This window comes from Penicillium malachiteum (assembly GCF_028827825.1).
Source record: "Penicillium malachiteum strain IBT 17515 chromosome Unknown utg000001l:1.0-8184562.0:1.0-8186909.0, whole genome shotgun sequence".
In the NCBI taxonomy this organism is placed as follows: domain Eukaryota; kingdom Fungi; phylum Ascomycota; class Eurotiomycetes; order Eurotiales; family Aspergillaceae; genus Penicillium; species Penicillium malachiteum.
Genome location: NW_026643094.1, coordinates 7263204 through 7279470, shown reverse-complemented (window position 1 = coordinate 7279470; position 16267 = coordinate 7263204). Strand labels below are relative to the sequence as shown.

Below are 16267 nucleotides of genomic sequence, written 5' to 3'. Positions count from 1 at the left end.
ACTTTTGTACCATTCAGGGATAAAGGACTTGGGTAGCTGAGGATGAATTAATTTGGGATGATATTATAGCTTTGATGAATAGAAATAGAGTAGCAAGATGAGGTGTTACTCTTATCTTAAAATAGTTGAAAATCATCATGTAGGTTCTAAAATGGATTGGCTATGGTTATGCAGCTGCTACTAGGATTATCAGAAAGATAAGTAAGTTATAGGAGATAGGCTAATCAGGAGATGCTATCTTCCGTATAATGTAGTAAATAGGGACTGTTCTTAGGATTAGGCTTATTCATAAGATCTTAGAAGGTGGGAGAACTATTACTATTACCAACAGCAAGGTAGTAGATGAGGAGAAGTGATCAGATATAGTACATTCCAAGGTTGGTGTGGCTGATTAAATTACCTTGGCGCCAGTGAGACGGGTACGGAGGCGTGTAAACTAAGCCCAATTAGACGACGGGTGTCCTTTTAGTATTCTTTGGGTGTCCAACTAGCATGGCTCGAACAAAGACGGGATTTGATCAAAGAAGATTGAGATCTGATCATTCTATTCAGGAATTCAGAATCTATAAGGAAACAAGCACGGAGTAATGTACACTAGGACTATAATTCATATCAAACTTAATTTAGGAGCAAATCGGCCCCAACAGATTTACCCTCCCATTTTTAGCCACAACCACGTTCGGGACAAAAAAATTAAATCTCGCCGACCGAGTCAAATTCAATCTAGTATCTCCGGCGATAAAACTTTTTGAAGAAATTGACCGTGGTGTGCTGTTGCATCGGTTTGGTTCAGGCTTGTCCGACAGACACGTCTAGTTTGGATCGGAGATTCTTTTCTGATAAAAAAATAATTTTCCTAGATACATAATTGTCTCGAGAGAGTAAAAGTGAGATGGGAGGTAAGATCTGAAGTTGTGGTGAGGGGAGAAGTGGATTAAGGTTGGGCTTGGGGCCGCATGCAGGGGTCAAAAAAGACCTCGGTCGCTGTCAGTCCGAGGCTATTGGTGCGGTCTGTTAATGCGTCATTGACCAGTTGAGTCCTGGAGACTTGGCAGGAACAACTTTTCACATCGCTGGATTCCCTCTTAACAGGACATATCCATATACTGAGAGCAAGCATACAAATCTACATGCCAAAATCATGCATATAGAGTCTCAGTATCCTAGCACGCCTGAACACGAACACGAGGCCTACGGGCACAACACCGATACGGGCTGATCCAAGCGTCTTGCAGTTACCGATTTCCCCGCAACGTTTTCCCCATACTTGTACCTCGGCGCATTTAAACCCAATATTCTACGTGCTGCATGCATTTGTCATTCTCCATTAACACTGATTCAATCGTATGTGATCATTATCCCAGATTTCATTGTCTCTAATAGATCAAACAAGCTAATCATTGTTCATTCTCTGATCTTTCAAGGCTCCAACCCTCCTTTCCGACCGGTACTATTCGTGCTCCAATAGCCAGAATCCGATTCTGCCGTACAAAGATTGAATCGCACATCGAAGGGACCGGAAATCATGGTATTCTTACCACACTCTCATTTTGGCGAGCTTGGACATGTGCCAGACGATCTCCCTATCTGCGAGTTTATGCTCAATGAGAAGTACGGTCGCCTCCCGCACGACCAATCTCTAGATCCATTTACCTGTGGAATCACCGGACAGACATACACCTCACAACAAGTAGCCAACCGAACTGACCAGATTGCTCGGGGACTGGCAAAGGAATTTGGATGGGCTCCTAACAAGGGTACAGAATGGGATAAGTCTCTAGCTGTCTTCAGTGTCAACACGGTATGTCAACAAGAGCAGATTTCACCTCGGTCGGCCAAAAGTGCAATAGAATGCGACTAACATTCCGGGTACTTTAGCTCGATTCCCTGCCATTCTTCTGGGGTGTTCACAGACTAGGCGGTCTTGTTTCACCTGCTAATGCCGCATATTCTGCCGATGAGCTTAAGCACCAGATCCTGGATTCGGGTGCAAAGGCTCTATTTACATGTGTGCCCCTTTTACCAGTTGCCCTGGAGGGTGCTGCCCTGGCTGGACTTTCTAGGAACAAGATCTACCTGATTGATGTGCCCCAGCCACTTCTCGGTGGTGTCAAGCCCCCGACCGAGTTTAAGTCGGTATCACAACTAGCCGAGGAGGGGAAGGCCCTTCCTGCATTGGAGCCTCTGAAATGGGGACCAGGAGAAGGAGCTCGTCGAACCGCTTTCTTGTGCTACTCTAGTGGTACTTCGGGGCTACCGGTATGTTCATTTCGAATCATTACTTCGAAGCATCTCGCTAAGATAATAAATGTCTATAGAAAGGAGTCATGATTTCGCATCGCAATGTCATCGCCAACACTCTACAACTCAAGAAATTTGAGCAGGGCTACCGCGACCGCATGGCCAAAGCTGAAGGCAGATCAAGCCATTCGATAGTTAGTTTGGGTCTCCTCCCACAAAGCCACATTTACTCCTTGGTTGTGATTTGCCACGCCGGACCATACCGTGGAGACCAAGTCATCACTCTCCCCAAGTTCGATATGGCGTCTTATTTGTCTTCTATCCAAAACTTCAAGATCTCAGGGCTTTACCTAGTTTGTTACCCCATCATAGTCTTTCTATTCCGGATAGCTAACTTGACGATAGGTTCCTCCTATCATCATCAACATGCTTCGGAACCACAGCGAATGCTCCAAGTATGACCTGAGTTCAGTCAACGGGATCTTCACCGGAGCAGCACCTTTGGGCCCAGAGACAGCAAGTGATTTCCAAAAGCTGTATCCGAAGGTTATGATCCGACAGGGATATGGTAAGATGGACTAGATTCTGTTCAGCTAGTATTACTTACTGACAATATATACAGGCTTAACGGAAACAAGCACCGTCGTCTCCTCCTCCCATCCCGACGATATTTTCCCTGGCTCTTCTGGCTGTCTGATCCCCGGTTTTGAAGCCCGTATCGTGTCGCCTGAAGGCAAGGATATTACTGACTACGACACACCCGGCGAGCTTCTTGTTAGAGGGCCCAGTGTGGTTATCGGCTACCTCAACAATGACAAGGCTAACAAAGAAACATTTGAAGACGGATGGATGCGTACTGGTGATGAGGCAGTTGTCCGAGTTGGGCCAAAGGGTACTGAGCATATCGTCATTGTCGATCGCATCAAAGAATTGATCAAGGTCAAGGTTTGTCTCCACTCAAAATCTACATCATTTCAAATTCATAAAACCTCTATGGTCAGACAACTAATAATCTTCTTTGACACAGGGCTTACAAGTTGCACCCGCTGAACTCGAAGCACACATCCTCGCTCACCCTGACGTAGCCGATTGCGCAGTTATTGCCATTTCTGATGAGTCTGCCGGTGAAGTTCCTAAGGCCATTGTGGTCAAGTCACCATCTGCGGGCCCGGATGACGCAGTTATCGCTTCAATCAAGAAACATGTGGAGGAGCACAAGGCCCGTCATAAATGGCTGAAGGGTGGTGTCCGATTTGTGGATGCTATTCCTAAGAGTCCAAGTGGAAAGATCTTACGGCGAGTGATGCGGGATCAGGAGAAGAGAGGCACGAAGGAAGGCTGGTCCGAAGCTGTAAGGAGAAGGATAGCCATGGCATCCATGGAGTTGTGCGCTTTTGGAGTTGCGGAGTCGTGCCAGTCATAATCGTATCTGTTTGCTAGTCGTGTTGGTTGTGTCGGTCATGCTGCTCCTGACTTCGAGAGTCGTGGAGATTATGAAATTTGTCCTCCTAGTTCTTGTGGTATGTAATTCACTTTTTGAATATAGATGTAGAGTCTTCAGTATTTCGATCTCTTCCTTTGAATATAGACTTCGTAAATTTGATGTCCTTGAAATGTTTTATCGAACTTGAAGGATTGGAAAAATTTCATAATATTATTGCTCGATCACTCTTCTACTTCAATCATCTGTATATGCAGACACTACTCCGAAAAAGAATCACGCCAAAATGCCAACCCCTCGACCCAATCGCCTCGAGAATATCAGCATACTCATGCGGCGCATCTGGCACCTGACGTATTTCATTTGTGATTCCCCGTTCCGCGAGGATTTGACATATAAGCTCCATATTTGCCTTCGCAGTTGGTGTCTCAGAACCAGCCAACAAACGTACTCGCGTCTTGCCTACCAGGCGAGCAGCATGTTCACGGGCAAGGGACCAAGGCGCTTGAGCAAGATAATAATCAACAGAAGAGCCAAATGTCTCCCGAATACGCTCCAGACGCTCATTACTCAGCTCCATATGCAGGGTTGGTGCAATTGACGAAACAGCTCCAGATATCCGAGTACTTAAGTCCGAGGTGAAGGGAGCCATAACGTCCCATCGAGAAAACCTCAACGCCCCAGAATCATGACTCGGACTCCACACGGAAGGTAGACTTAGGATGAGCGATCAAGTCTTGTGTCACAATATCCTCCACGCGACGTACCCTGCCCATAGAGTTGCCCCACCGTCCTTGTGGAAGATCTCGAGAAGCTACGATGAATGCTGCTGGCATCTTGCCTTGACTTGCAGCCCAATGATAGTAGACCATAGCCCGAGCAGCCTGTGACTGGAAACCTATACCACCATGAAGCCGGATCATCACTAGATAGCGCTTATCCGAGTGATCATTGTCCTCTTATCCTGGAGGCAATGTATAGAGGTATGCTTCCTTACGATCACCACCTCCCGAGGTCGTGTTCGCAAATCATATATACGAGGCCAGCTGCGTAACATTGGAAATCCTCTTCCAGCAGTTCAATCTTGGGAATAAATACAATGACCACTCTGATTGCCTCATTTCCTCACTCCATTGGTCCTCAGATTCCGCATTCACGATTTCAGCCACGTTGACACTGGAGCCAGTAAGATATGATCTTGTGCAATCAATCTACGCAAGAATTTTGATTCGCCATTGATCCAAGTTAGTAGAGACTGGAAGGTAAAACAACTTGAAGGAATGTACCAGTATGCTTATCTTCAATTATAATGAGACACCGTGACTTCAGTTATGAGCTTTCAAGTCGAGCATCTTGATAAGCAATCTACTACAAATCATATATGTCTCTCTGATGTGCAAGATGCCTTCTCAGAAACGGTAGAACTTTCCCCGCGGATTTTGGGATGCTAGTTTCCGTATAAGTACAAGTTCAGCCGGAAGTAGCCTCGGTCCATGCAATCAAGCAGCACTCGTCGAATCAACATTGGAGATCAGACCACAGCTACTGGATTCAAATCGGGCGTCAGAACCTGAAGAAAAAAAAATAAATTCAGCAACAGCTGGAGTCGAACTCTAGGCCTTCAAAATCAGAAACCACATGGCTAACTGACTGACCCCGTCACAGAATCCCTTCCATTTCGCTCAATTCTTTTTATTTTGAAGATCTGAAAGTTCTGGAGGATAAAGAAGCATTAGAGGTATCATCGTTAAAAATATAAAAAAATTAAAAAAAAATATTGACCCAGCGAAGCTGATCCCACCCACCCTTTGGTACTGAATCTGCCACCGTAAAGAGTAAAGGGACCCAACAATCCCAGTCGATACTTTTGTCTCCCGGAGGATCGCAAGCCGCTTGCCATCTAAGCTAGCAGGGCAGATTCGATGCTTAGAATTCTCGGTTTAAAAATATAAGGGAGCATTCGTACTCATTTTGTGGTTCGCAGGATAGTACTTAACCCGAAATGGATATGTCGTCCAGAGTCCGCGTTTCCTCGCAGATATAGCAGAGTGCACATACTAGTACAAGCATATCCCATTCCTCAGCATGAGGCTCTAACCTCAATGACCAAGTAGTCATAAATGAGGCCGTCTTGAGTCTTGACTAGAGCTCGATGTATGAAAGCCCCAAGTTATAGTCTAATGAGATGTTTGCACTGTTTGTTTCTGCGGGGGATGTGGATAAGATTTCGATTTCTAAGCGGGGGCAAGTTAAAAAAATATCTACAGCTATCAGCAGTGATTCCCTGACATTCTCGTTCTCTTGATATAATTATTCCTGGGAATCATCTGATATTATCATAATATCAAGACTCATTCGGCATAAAAGCTGTTTGAACAAACTGAATAATAATCCCTCATACATCAGCACCTTCCTAATTTCACATCCTATACAATGTCCGCCGAGGAATTTCGAGACGAGGACGCCTATGTCGGTGCCGACGAGGTTGATGAGGTCTTCCAGCGCGATGAGGACCACCCTATGGAGTCTGAGGGCGAGGACGAAGACGAGAAAATGACCTACGAAGAACATATGAGCTTCCAGAACGACTCATCTGCTCACTTCGACTCACACACCGACTCCGTCTTCTGTGTCGCTCAGCACCCTGTGCACAACAATATCGTGATCACCGGCGCAGGTGATGATACCGCCTACATCTTCGACTCCACTCCCGCCGAGCGTCCCGTTCTCCCTCAGAGCTACGAATCAAACCCCCAGCCCCGTGAGCGCGAGTCCTTGAAGCCTCTTGTCAAGCTTGACGGACACTCCGACACAGTCAATGCCGTTGCTTTCACCGAGCCCGCTGGTGAATATGTCATCACTTCCGGCCTAGACGGCAAACTGCGCGCATGGCGCGATTCCACCCCCGACAAGACCGGATTCGCCTGGGACTTTGTCGCGGAAGCACAGGAAGTCGAGGAAATCAACTGGATCTCTGTCTGTCCTTACCAGGCCGGCAGTGAAGAAAAGCGCAATGTCGTCGCCTTGGGCGCAAATGATGGTTCCGCGTGGGTGCTCCGCATCGATCATACCGATTCTCAGCCTATCTCCATTATCCAGACTTTCTTCCAGCACACTGCCTCTTGTACAGCCGGTGCTTGGACACCTGATGGAAACATGCTTGCGACAGTATCGGAGGATGGAAGCTTCTACGTTTACGATGTGTTTGGTGCTGCGGCTGCAGCTGGAATTGCTGGGTCTCCTGGTACTAATGCGGTTGTTGGTTTGACTGCGGAAGACCAGCGTTTCGCAGTTGAGGGTGGTCTGTACTCCGTGACCGTTTCGCCTGGTGGTGGTATTGCGGCTGTTGGTGGTGCCGAGGGTCACATTCGGATCGTCGGTCTTCCTCGACTGGCTACTGCGGGCCCAGCTGGAAAGGGCAAGGGTGCAGGCGCTCAAGCAGCCACTGCTTCTGCTGCCGGAACTATTCTCGCAGCTCTGCAAGCTCAATCAGATGGTATTGAGACTCTGTCTTTCTCCCAGCCCCCACTCACCCTTCTGGCTGCCGGCTCAGTCGATGGTTCTATTGCGCTCTACGATGCCGCTCATCGATTTGCTGTTCGTCGCCATATCAAGGAGGCGCATGAAGGTAATGCTGTGGTCAAGGTGGAGTTCCTGCAGACCCGGGCTCCCGCAGCTGCGCCCCGTGCGGGCTCGCTTGCATCCGCTTCTACCCAGGGACAATCATGGATGTTGACATCTGTTGGCTTGGATGGTGTTGTTCGTCGGTGGGATGCACGTGGTGGTACCGCCGCAGCTGGTCACGGCTTGCTGAAGGAGTGGAAGGGACATCTGGCTGCCACTGAGAACGAGGATGGTGAACAAGCTGGTGGTATTATGGCCTTCGTTCAAGGATTCGACGGCAAGCGTATCGTCACAGCTGGTGATGATGGTGTTTCCTTGGTCTTTGAGGATCAGGAGTAAGCTTCTGGGCTGGTTGATTTATAGTAGAAGTGTACCGTCCATGTGGGATGTTATTTACGATTTCATGTTACACAAATAGAACCTGGGGGCATATAGTTTTTCATCCCCGAAAATAAAAACGTAACCATTTCAAACACTCTGTCTCAAGACTCTCAAAACTCTTTTCAAGTTCCAGAGCTATCCGGGCATGTAAATCGGGGCAACCGTTTGAACCAATAAGAAGAAATCTTTAGTAATTGAACATAGGCTATGTACATTCGAAAATCAACCCAAAAGCGCCGACTGCAAGCTCATCCCAAATTGGGAGACCTGCAGATCCATAAAACACCACAATTGCTTCTCGAAGTGCTCAGGTCACAGCGGCTTTGTCGAAACTCCCGATTTTATGTCTTTAGCTGAACTGAGAGGAGATGGGCATCTCTCGTCCGCTGGGGTATCCGTCATCCTTCGCTCGACTGCTTTCCGGGCAAGAAAAGCATCAGTCTCGGTAATCGAAGTGCCCTCGTTTAGTGGTGGCCCTCGCCGTGGTGGGCATCACCGTGGTGGTGGTCATCTTGAAGGAAGAAGTGCTCGTAGGCGCAGTAGGCAGTGAAAGCGACGGTAGCGATACCAAGACCGGGGAAAAGACCCTTGAAGCGGTTCCAGCGGGTGAAGGGACCGGTGTAGCGCCAGGTCTCGCTATATATGGTCAGTATATGGAGCGCAATGCGTTGCAAAGCAAGAGGATGGAGACGTACTTGCGCGCCCAGGGATCCCGCTTAGCGTAGATAGAGGAAGGCGACGCAGCGGCCTTGAACTGCTTAAGATCAAATCCAGTGGGGTTTCGTGAAGCCATTGCGATTGAACTGGAGTGGACAAGGTAGGGGAGGAGGGGAGCGGAATTCGAAGGCTGTAGTCTTAGCACCAAGAGTGAGTTGAGAGATGAGCGGGAGCGGTGGGCTTGGCAGAACGGACACCCGCACTAAACCCAATAAGGTAGCGCAGTAGCTCCTCCCTCCTTCGAACAAACTGATAACCTTGGAACTCTCTCCACACACACCTCGACACAAATAAGCTATCAACAATGCCTCCTCCCGTTGGCAGATATGGGCCTTCGGGTCTCGGTGGTCCGTACAATTTACAGCAAGCTCATCTTCAATCCCAACATCCTCACGCTCAATCTGCGAACTCTGCCCTCCCGCCCCCTTCACTTGGCGGCCACCCTGGATTTGCCGGAAACCCAAATACGAATATCAATCCGTTTACACTTTCCGGTGCTGGCGTTGCAAATGGTATGTCGGTGGCTGGATTTGCGGGGGCTGATGCTGGTGGCACCGGGCTCGCAAGCCATGCGGCACAGATGGGATTCGCGCGGGGTGCACAAATGCAACAACAGCAACTACACCAAGGTCATGATGGACGGTTAGCGCTAGAATCAAAAGCTGGTCTGGCAAAATCACGTATCCGCGATGTGTGGAGGCACAATCTCGCTCAGGAAATGGCTGTGTTAAGGTCACTGGTGGACAAGTATCCATACATCAGCATGGTAAGGATGGCTTTGATATTCCGCCGGGACAATGGCACTCGAGGTATCATCAAGGTACTGACTCATCTTCTAGGACACCGAATTTCCCGGAATTGTCGCTCGACCGATCGGATCGTTTTCCAACAAAGCAGACTATCACTACCAGACCCTCCGATGTAACATTGACTTGTTAAAGATGATCCAGTTGGGCATTACACTTTTTGATGAAGATGGAGAGGTTGTGCCTGCTACAGCTACAGATGCGAATGGTCAACCACTCGGAAATACGATGTCCCCTGTCCCGTGCACCTGGCAGTTCAACTTCTGTTTCTCCCTTGAGGACGACATGTATGCGCAAGACTCCACAGCCATGCTCGCAAAGTCTGGCATTGATTTCAGCATGCATAACAAAAACGGCATTGATCCCTTTGAGTTCGGATCTTTGCTGATCAGTTCCGGTCTTGTTTTATTGGATGACGTTCACTGGGTCTCGTTTCACTCTGGTTATGATTTCGGCTATCTGATGAAGCTTATGCTCTGTTCTCCGCTGCCTGAGAACGAAGAAGACTTTCACAAGCTCATGCACATTTTCTTCCCGTCTCTCTACGACATCAAGTACCTGATGAAACATGCGGGCCGCAATCAAGCTGTTAACGACTCACCTCTTACCCCTACTGCTGTTCAGATCCTGGCAAATTTGGGTCAAAAGTCGGGGCTTCAGGATATTGCCGATGAACTGGGAATCAAGCGTGTCGGAATTGCTCACCAAGCAGGCTCTGATTCTTTGGTCACTGGTGAGGTGTACTGGAAAATGCGGCAAGTGGTGTTCAACGGGAGCATTGACCCAAGCAAATACTCAGGCCAGATCTGGGGTTTGAATGGAAAAATGCCCGCTTTGACGTATCAGATGGCTCAACAAACCCCCAATCTCAATGGAGCCACCATCTACTCCAATTCCGGCACCCCGAGCACCCCGAATACAGGACATATTGCAATGGGGGCTCACACTCCTCACGGCTCTGGGTATCATACCCCTGGGCCGATGGCAGGTAAGGCCTAATGTGGTGAATCAGGAATGGCTATCAATGACACGATGTGATGCATGTACATAACTTCTATCTTCAGCATTGCGCCTGTCGCGTTGCATGGGCTCCGTTTAAAATCGGTTTCTATGTCCGTGGTGACGGTGTTCCGGGTCTGGCTGGAGGGTGGCGTTTATCTTTTAATCCTTCAATTTTTATTTCCTTTTTTTGATGTGGCTGGTATCTGAATCCATATGTAAGGCGTTCGGGCTCGCATGGGTCTTTGCCATTTCTTTCATCCTTGCTTTGTGTATTTGATCTGGAGGATGTTAGACTTGTCGCCCCGGGCGGGTTTCTGTAGATTATGTCTAGATAGCGTTCATATGTACAGCGTGCTTTATCTGGCTTCTACTGCCCTTGTTAGACGGGTAAAAATATTCTCATTTGTATCATTATTAAACATTTGAAACCGTGCTCCAAGTCAAATTTGACCTTGAAGCTCTCATATCTAGCCCTATGCTTGGTGAATACATCTAGACCAGTACCAACGCCATAGAAGTTTAGCAACCCTCCAATTTGTCCTGCTGGCTGCCGTCTCGACAATAGATTTCATTTGATCAAAGGGTATGTCTTTCTCTTGAAGAAATTGGAGAATGACTTTGATCATAGGTAAATTATCGCAGTGCACAGCCTTGTACAGCGCAAATTGGTCAAACTTGAGTTTAGCACCCATCCCAAATTGAAATGGATTGGCACCTTTTTCAATTAGCAATCGTATAACTTTTTCATCATCCTTGCTGTGTTCCTCCTTCTTTCTAATTGCCGACATCAATGGAGTAATCGAGTCCCAACCGAAGTTCCGGTCAATTTCTTCTCCGTTTTCAAGAAGAAAATTGATTGTCTTCTGCTTGACCTTGAATTTTATCGAAGTCGACATAGCCACAGCACCGAGACAGGAATTATGGACGCCCAACTTGTTTGGATGGAAGCCAGCTTCAAGAAACTGTACAAGGAGGGGAATGTGTCCATGTTCAGCTGCTATCACCATCGCCCTTTGATGAACCGAGTTATCTGGCTGTAGTGGTACACCGGGCTCTACATAATCCCGTACCATATTGAAAGTTTCCTTGCCTTTAGTTGCCGCTGCAGCTACCACTCCATGTACGCGATAGATAGTGGGATTTTTCTTAATAAGAAACAGTGCGGTTGTAAGATTCGTCCCAACTGAAGATGCTGCCATTTCAAGTAAAGATACTAGTGCCCTTGGCCATCGGACCCTTGGGTTATCAACATTGAAATAAACGCCGGGCTCGATTCCGCCCTGGAATGGATCAGCTCCGTAGTCGAGAAGGAGATCTGCGATACCTAATAGCCCTCTTTTGATAGCCTTTCTATAAGGTGAAAGGCGCTCGTGGAGTCCATCGCGTCTATTACTCCGCATGTTGGTCCCATCCGCATCTGCGCCATGCATAAGGAGCAGCTCAATTATATCGATATGACCATAACGAATACACTTCTCCATAATCCGAGTCAAGATCATCCCCCAATCACCATCTTTAATGAATGGCCTTTTTCGCGTCCAATCCACCTGGAATAGTTTGGATAATAAAGGTTTATCACCCATACGTGCAGCACCATGCATGAGACCAATTATAGGTCTTATGTACTGACATCCCAATATGCCATCAATATCAATCTGATCCAGCAAGAACTGAGCTACCTCAGGCTGCGAGCCTGATGTGTAGGCAAATTGAGAGAAGATATCGTAGTCAAAGTCAGGATGGGGCCACAAGCGCCCTGAGGCCGGTATATAAGTAATTTGTTCCTCGGGAGGCTTTGCAAAGTTGAACAGAAATTTGACAAGTAGTAGATCTAGCTTTTCTCTTGCAAGATTTGGAAGAAGGCCATCAGGTTGTGTAAAGTCTACCAATTCCGGAAGCTCGACTTTATCAAGTAAAAGTTGGAGCATTTCAAAACTGTTACTTGATAACAGCGCGTTGGATTTCAAGCCTGAGATCTCTTCTTTCTCTTTGTAATTCGGGGTTAATGGGCTCACCCCTTGATCAAGGAGTAGCTTTGCCACCCCGATTTGCCCATTGATCACTGCCAAATACAAAGGTTGCCAGACAATACCACTACTCTCTGGACCAAATTCCAGCGGGACGCCATAGTCGATTAGCAGTTTGACCACTGACTCCTGCCCAGAGGATGCAGCCTCAGTCAAAGGGTTGTTAGTCAAATATCTCGGCATATCGAACCCGGTCTGTGGAGTTGGGTCAACTCCATACTCCAGAAACGTCCGAACTGTTTCTGCATGACCATGATACGCGGCTAGCATAATCGGGTGCAGAGTTTCCTGGGTGGGATCAGCTGGAATACCAGCCTGAAGTAAACGACGAACAGCGTCGTGGTTCCCATTTCTTGCAGCCCAGTGAAGAACAGTGATTCTTTCATTTATAACGTTGTCCTTCATCAGATGCGATTCAACGGGGTCTAGGGTATTTCGAGCGATTCGTCGGTAAAGAGAATTATTGAGTTGGAAGTAGAAGAAACGACATGTTTGTATCAGGACATTGACATCTTCCAGGTATTCCAGGGAATCTGAGATCATGAAATGAATCTCCGTGGGGAGGGAAGTGAAATTAATCGTAGCCATATTTTCAACAAGTAGATCGTAGTATTTACCAAGTGCACGATTAGTGTTGGCTGTAGTTACTCTGTAATTGAGATCAATAAGTGAAAAAAAAACTCGAGCCGAACCTAAATAGTCAGAAATATGATGATAATGGGCCCGCGCTGGAAATGTCCATATTATGGATCTCTACCATGGATGAAGGATCGAATTAATTAGTCGGGACTTCGTGCTAGACTATAACTGGATAAATTCAATCAAATTCGGGCTCGGAATAACAGCTTAGTACTAACAGCTAACTTGAATAAGCCCGAGAAGGAACAGCCTTGCAGGCTTCAGTGTGCTTGGCGTCTTTGTCCTTCCCTTCTAGTAACAAGGCAACAAGATGTGCACGTTGCTCTGACCTCGGGAAGTCTCCTTGTTCTTGAAAGCTTGTGTGAACGCCGAAGGAGAATTGAGACGCCTCTACCGAGTGCCGGTCAAGACTCGATGCATTGTCCTGAATCTGGAATTTATTAGCGAGATGCGAGATAAACAGCATCAAGGAGATTCATAGACATGCCAAGCGGCAAGAAGCCCCATCCTATCTAGGGTAAGACGAGAAAGCTTCTCAAAGATTTCCATTCTGTGCTACTTTCCTTATACCGTTCATTGACCATCATTGCATCTCCACGGTCATGTTCATCGGCTGCTTGATAACCCGCATCCACCTCATCATAGCTGTCTTCTGACGACGAAGAGGAGCCTTCGTATAGTCGGAGTGGTCGATATGGTAGGACTTGGATGTCCAAGGTTATCACGATGTGTCCTGTCTCAGACCCAGATGGGATTTTCGGTGCATTTCGTATTTTTGAAGTTTCTCTCGGTTAGTCTGCGGATTGGACCTGAGGTCATTGACCTCATATCTCAGTGCGAGTAGTGTTACCATTAAGTCAAACATCTTGAGTTGACTTGCTTTGAGAGGATTCTCCAGGGCTCCTTCCAAGGTTATCTTCAACGTGACTGTGGTATGCGATTTCGGTACTTCAAAGTAAAACTGGATTCGATGAAGCTTGCATTTGAGGTAAGATGGGAAATTGGTTAACACCAGCATCCGTTGCTTATATGCCTGTCGCTGGTGAGAACCCAGTTGAGGAAAAAGAGCAGAGAGGAAGGCATAAAAAGGTGGGAGATTTCCTTAAATATTCCTCTTCGTGGCTAGGCTACCGCCGTCATAGTATTTGAAATAAGAAATGATGAAGTGCAAACACTAACAGAATTCTACACTTGAAAGGTGGGATGAGAGCTAGTGGTGTGGAGATACAGTGTGTTTGCCTAATTAAGGCTGAATTCTAGCTCTCACTGAGGAGAGCTGTCTTCAAGTTCTCTTGCTTCCTTCTTTCCATTTCATTATAATGGCCCAGCTCGGAATATCAGACAAGGGAAAACTGAGCGTCATTGAAAGGTCCAGATGTTATCTCAAAAATGATAAATGGACAGATTTAGCCCAATGAAGCTTCGCCTGCATCGCCTCCAGGGCCTCAAGGTTACTATGCATATAAAAGGAATTTTTATGGCCACTTATTGGGAGGAGAAGTGGAGTATTAGGTATTAATGTAGTAGCTACCCATATATATTGGCACTAGATAGTAGAGTACTAGTAAGGCAAACTTGAACTTGAAGATATTACGTTGCTAGTCCAACAACAGAGGTATATCCGAGTTAGGATGCGCAAGGGTATATGCCCAAAAGATTAACCAAAAACCTAGCTCACAAGTACATCTGGACGCTGTTGGGTGGCTGCAAAGGGCCTACTGATATAAGGGAACGGGCAAGATATGGCGGAGGTGGTATGAGGATATTCTGTGAATTCAGGAGGTTGGAAGCAAGGATGCTATGCGGGGATCCTTTGACCTGTATGTGTGTAAGGGTATTGTGTCAGATGAACCAGTTATAATACCTTCTTCATCACCTCATGAATGCAATACTGGTAAATATCTCTGCTTTTTTTGAGCATCAGGCCCTGGAGTATGTCTTGCTGAAAGGAGGAGAAGATCCCGAGTCCAAAACTAGGTACCGTGGAGACCGAGGGGCCGGTAGCATCAGGAGGCTAGAAGCTGTGATTGAGGTGAAGAGAGCTACCTGGTATCTTTTTCAACTGAAGCCTGCAGGCAAACGCAAAACACAAGCTTGAGTCATCTGCAACTCCATTTCTTCAACTCCTCACGTACCTGCCACCTCCAACCGTATTTCCAAACCTTGCTCTCGAGTGCTCATCTTTCGACTATTCGAATATTGAACAATGGAATCGTTTGTCAACTTCCACCCTTTCCCCAGGTACGTGTATTAACTGCATCATGATTCCGTTTCTCGATCCAACGTAACACCTGACCTTTGCATAGCATCTTCAAAGACAGCCCACTCCAGGCCCTCGTTGGCTCTGAGAAAAAAAGTCTACTACATCCATCCCGGAGTCTTCTCATGCAGCGGTTCCCCTGTACTTCGAGCCCGTGTCCATGAACGATGGATGATTACCGATGCGAATAAGGTCATTGACTGGACTGATTTCGATGAAGATACCATTTTATGCGTCTTGAATTACCTCTACACCCGGACTTATGACGTGCTTCACCGGAGTCCAGCTACCAAAGAAAATCAAGAATGCAGAAAGGAAGATAGAGCTCAAGTTGGTAAGGAAGACGACTCTTTTTGTACCTATGCATTCTTTGTTACCTAACCTGGTTCATATCACAGCGATGTCAAAATCCTCAAGTTGGTCTCAATTCCTATCCTCCTCCGACTCAAACACTGAGGCCCACAATGAAGCATTACTGGAACGACCGGCAAATCAATTAAGACGATCTTTACAAACTAGCTCGCAGTCGAAGACCAAGAAGGCGGAAGAGAACGTTGATGGGCCGTCGAGTAAGCGAGGAACCATTTTTGATGAGCACCTTGGCAATATCGCTCTCCTGCATGCTAAGGTTTACTGCTTCGCGCATCAATTTATGTTTTCCGAGCTTGAAGAATTATCCTGCCAGCGGTTGAAGCAGGTTCTTCACGAATCCGATGTCCCCTCTGATTTATTTTTCCGACCCCTCGCTGAAGCCATACGTCTCGTCTATGGTTCAACTCTAGCACAAGACAGCACCAATCCAGCTCGAACATTACTCTATCAATATGTGGCCTTCAATTACCCCAGACTGTCGGACGCGATTCTAGGCCCCCTTGTTGCGGAAGGGGGCGACTTTGCTGTTGATCTCTCTCGCAAATTAGCTGAAAAAGCACAGTCCTATCACTCTTGCATTGAAAAGCTGGAAGCAAAATTGAAGACCCTGGAGCTTCGGGACATAGAGCGCACTTTAAAACTGTCCGAATCGATGGGTCTTTGGAGTATGATGCACCAATCTTGATGGTGATCAATCGCTGTGGCTATGAGAAGGGCCCTTTGAAATTGAGAAGATTATCTGCAATTTACGAATGCG

General features: G+C 47.0%; 8 protein-coding genes across 8 annotated transcripts; 4 read left to right on the top strand and 4 right to left on the bottom strand.

Annotated features, from left to right (window-relative positions):
• Nucleotides 1-1525: 1525 nt before the first annotated feature.
• Nucleotides 1526-3664, top strand: N7483_002691 (acyl--CoA ligase; the record flags this gene model as incomplete). The annotated part of the gene is made up of 6 exons (XM_057086128.1): nt 1526-1801; nt 1879-2259; nt 2319-2594; nt 2647-2809; nt 2864-3186; nt 3269-3664. The coding sequence occupies 6 exons, from the start codon at nt 1526-1528 to the stop codon at nt 3662-3664; spliced, it is 1815 nt and encodes a 604-aa protein (XP_056952277.1).
• A 294-nt stretch (nt 3665-3958) lies between these two features.
• Nucleotides 3959-4334, bottom strand: N7483_002690 (uncharacterized protein; the record flags this gene model as incomplete). The annotated part of the gene is given in 2 exon segments (XM_057086127.1): nt 3959-3992; nt 4012-4334. The coding sequence occupies 2 exon segments, from the start codon at nt 4332-4334 to the stop codon at nt 3959-3961; spliced, it is 357 nt and encodes a 118-aa protein (XP_056952276.1).
• A 34-nt stretch (nt 4335-4368) lies between these two features.
• Nucleotides 4369-4605, bottom strand: N7483_002689 (uncharacterized protein; the record flags this gene model as incomplete). Its single annotated transcript, XM_057086126.1, has 1 exon — nt 4369-4605. The coding sequence occupies one exon, from the start codon at nt 4603-4605 to the stop codon at nt 4369-4371; it is 237 nt and encodes a 78-aa protein (XP_056952275.1).
• A 1510-nt stretch (nt 4606-6115) lies between these two features.
• N7483_002688 (WD40 repeat domain-containing protein) lies at nt 6116-7645 on the top strand (the record flags this gene model as incomplete). The annotated part of the gene is made up of 1 exon (XM_057086125.1): nt 6116-7645. One exon carries the CDS (start codon nt 6116-6118, stop codon nt 7643-7645), a length of 1530 nt encoding a protein of 509 aa, XP_056952274.1.
• A 506-nt stretch (nt 7646-8151) lies between these two features.
• N7483_002687 (NADH dehydrogenase [ubiquinone] 1 beta subcomplex subunit 3) lies at nt 8152-8480 on the bottom strand (the record flags this gene model as incomplete). The annotated part of the gene is made up of 2 exons (XM_057086124.1): nt 8152-8323; nt 8383-8480. 2 exons carry the CDS (start codon nt 8478-8480, stop codon nt 8152-8154), a joined length of 270 nt encoding a protein of 89 aa, XP_056952273.1.
• A 228-nt stretch (nt 8481-8708) lies between these two features.
• Nucleotides 8709-10197, top strand: N7483_002686 (CCR4-NOT core DEDD family RNase subunit POP2; the record flags this gene model as incomplete). The annotated part of the gene is made up of 2 exons (XM_057086123.1): nt 8709-9170; nt 9244-10197. Coding segments are annotated over 2 exons (1416 nt in total), but the record flags the coding sequence as incomplete, so codon positions are not given.
• Nucleotides 10198-10685: 488 nt separating this feature from the next.
• On the bottom strand, nt 10686-12827 carry N7483_002685 (ankyrin repeat domain-containing protein; the record flags this gene model as incomplete). Its single annotated transcript, XM_057086122.1, has 1 exon — nt 10686-12827. One exon carries the CDS (start codon nt 12825-12827, stop codon nt 10686-10688), a length of 2142 nt encoding a protein of 713 aa, XP_056952271.1.
• A 2257-nt stretch (nt 12828-15084) lies between these two features.
• Nucleotides 15085-16195, top strand: N7483_002684 (uncharacterized protein; the record flags this gene model as incomplete). Its single annotated transcript, XM_057086121.1, has 4 exons — nt 15085-15119; nt 15185-15279; nt 15359-15472; nt 15537-16195. 4 exons carry the CDS (start codon nt 15085-15087, stop codon nt 16193-16195), a joined length of 903 nt encoding a protein of 300 aa, XP_056952270.1.
• Nucleotides 16196-16267: the final 72 nt, after the last annotated feature.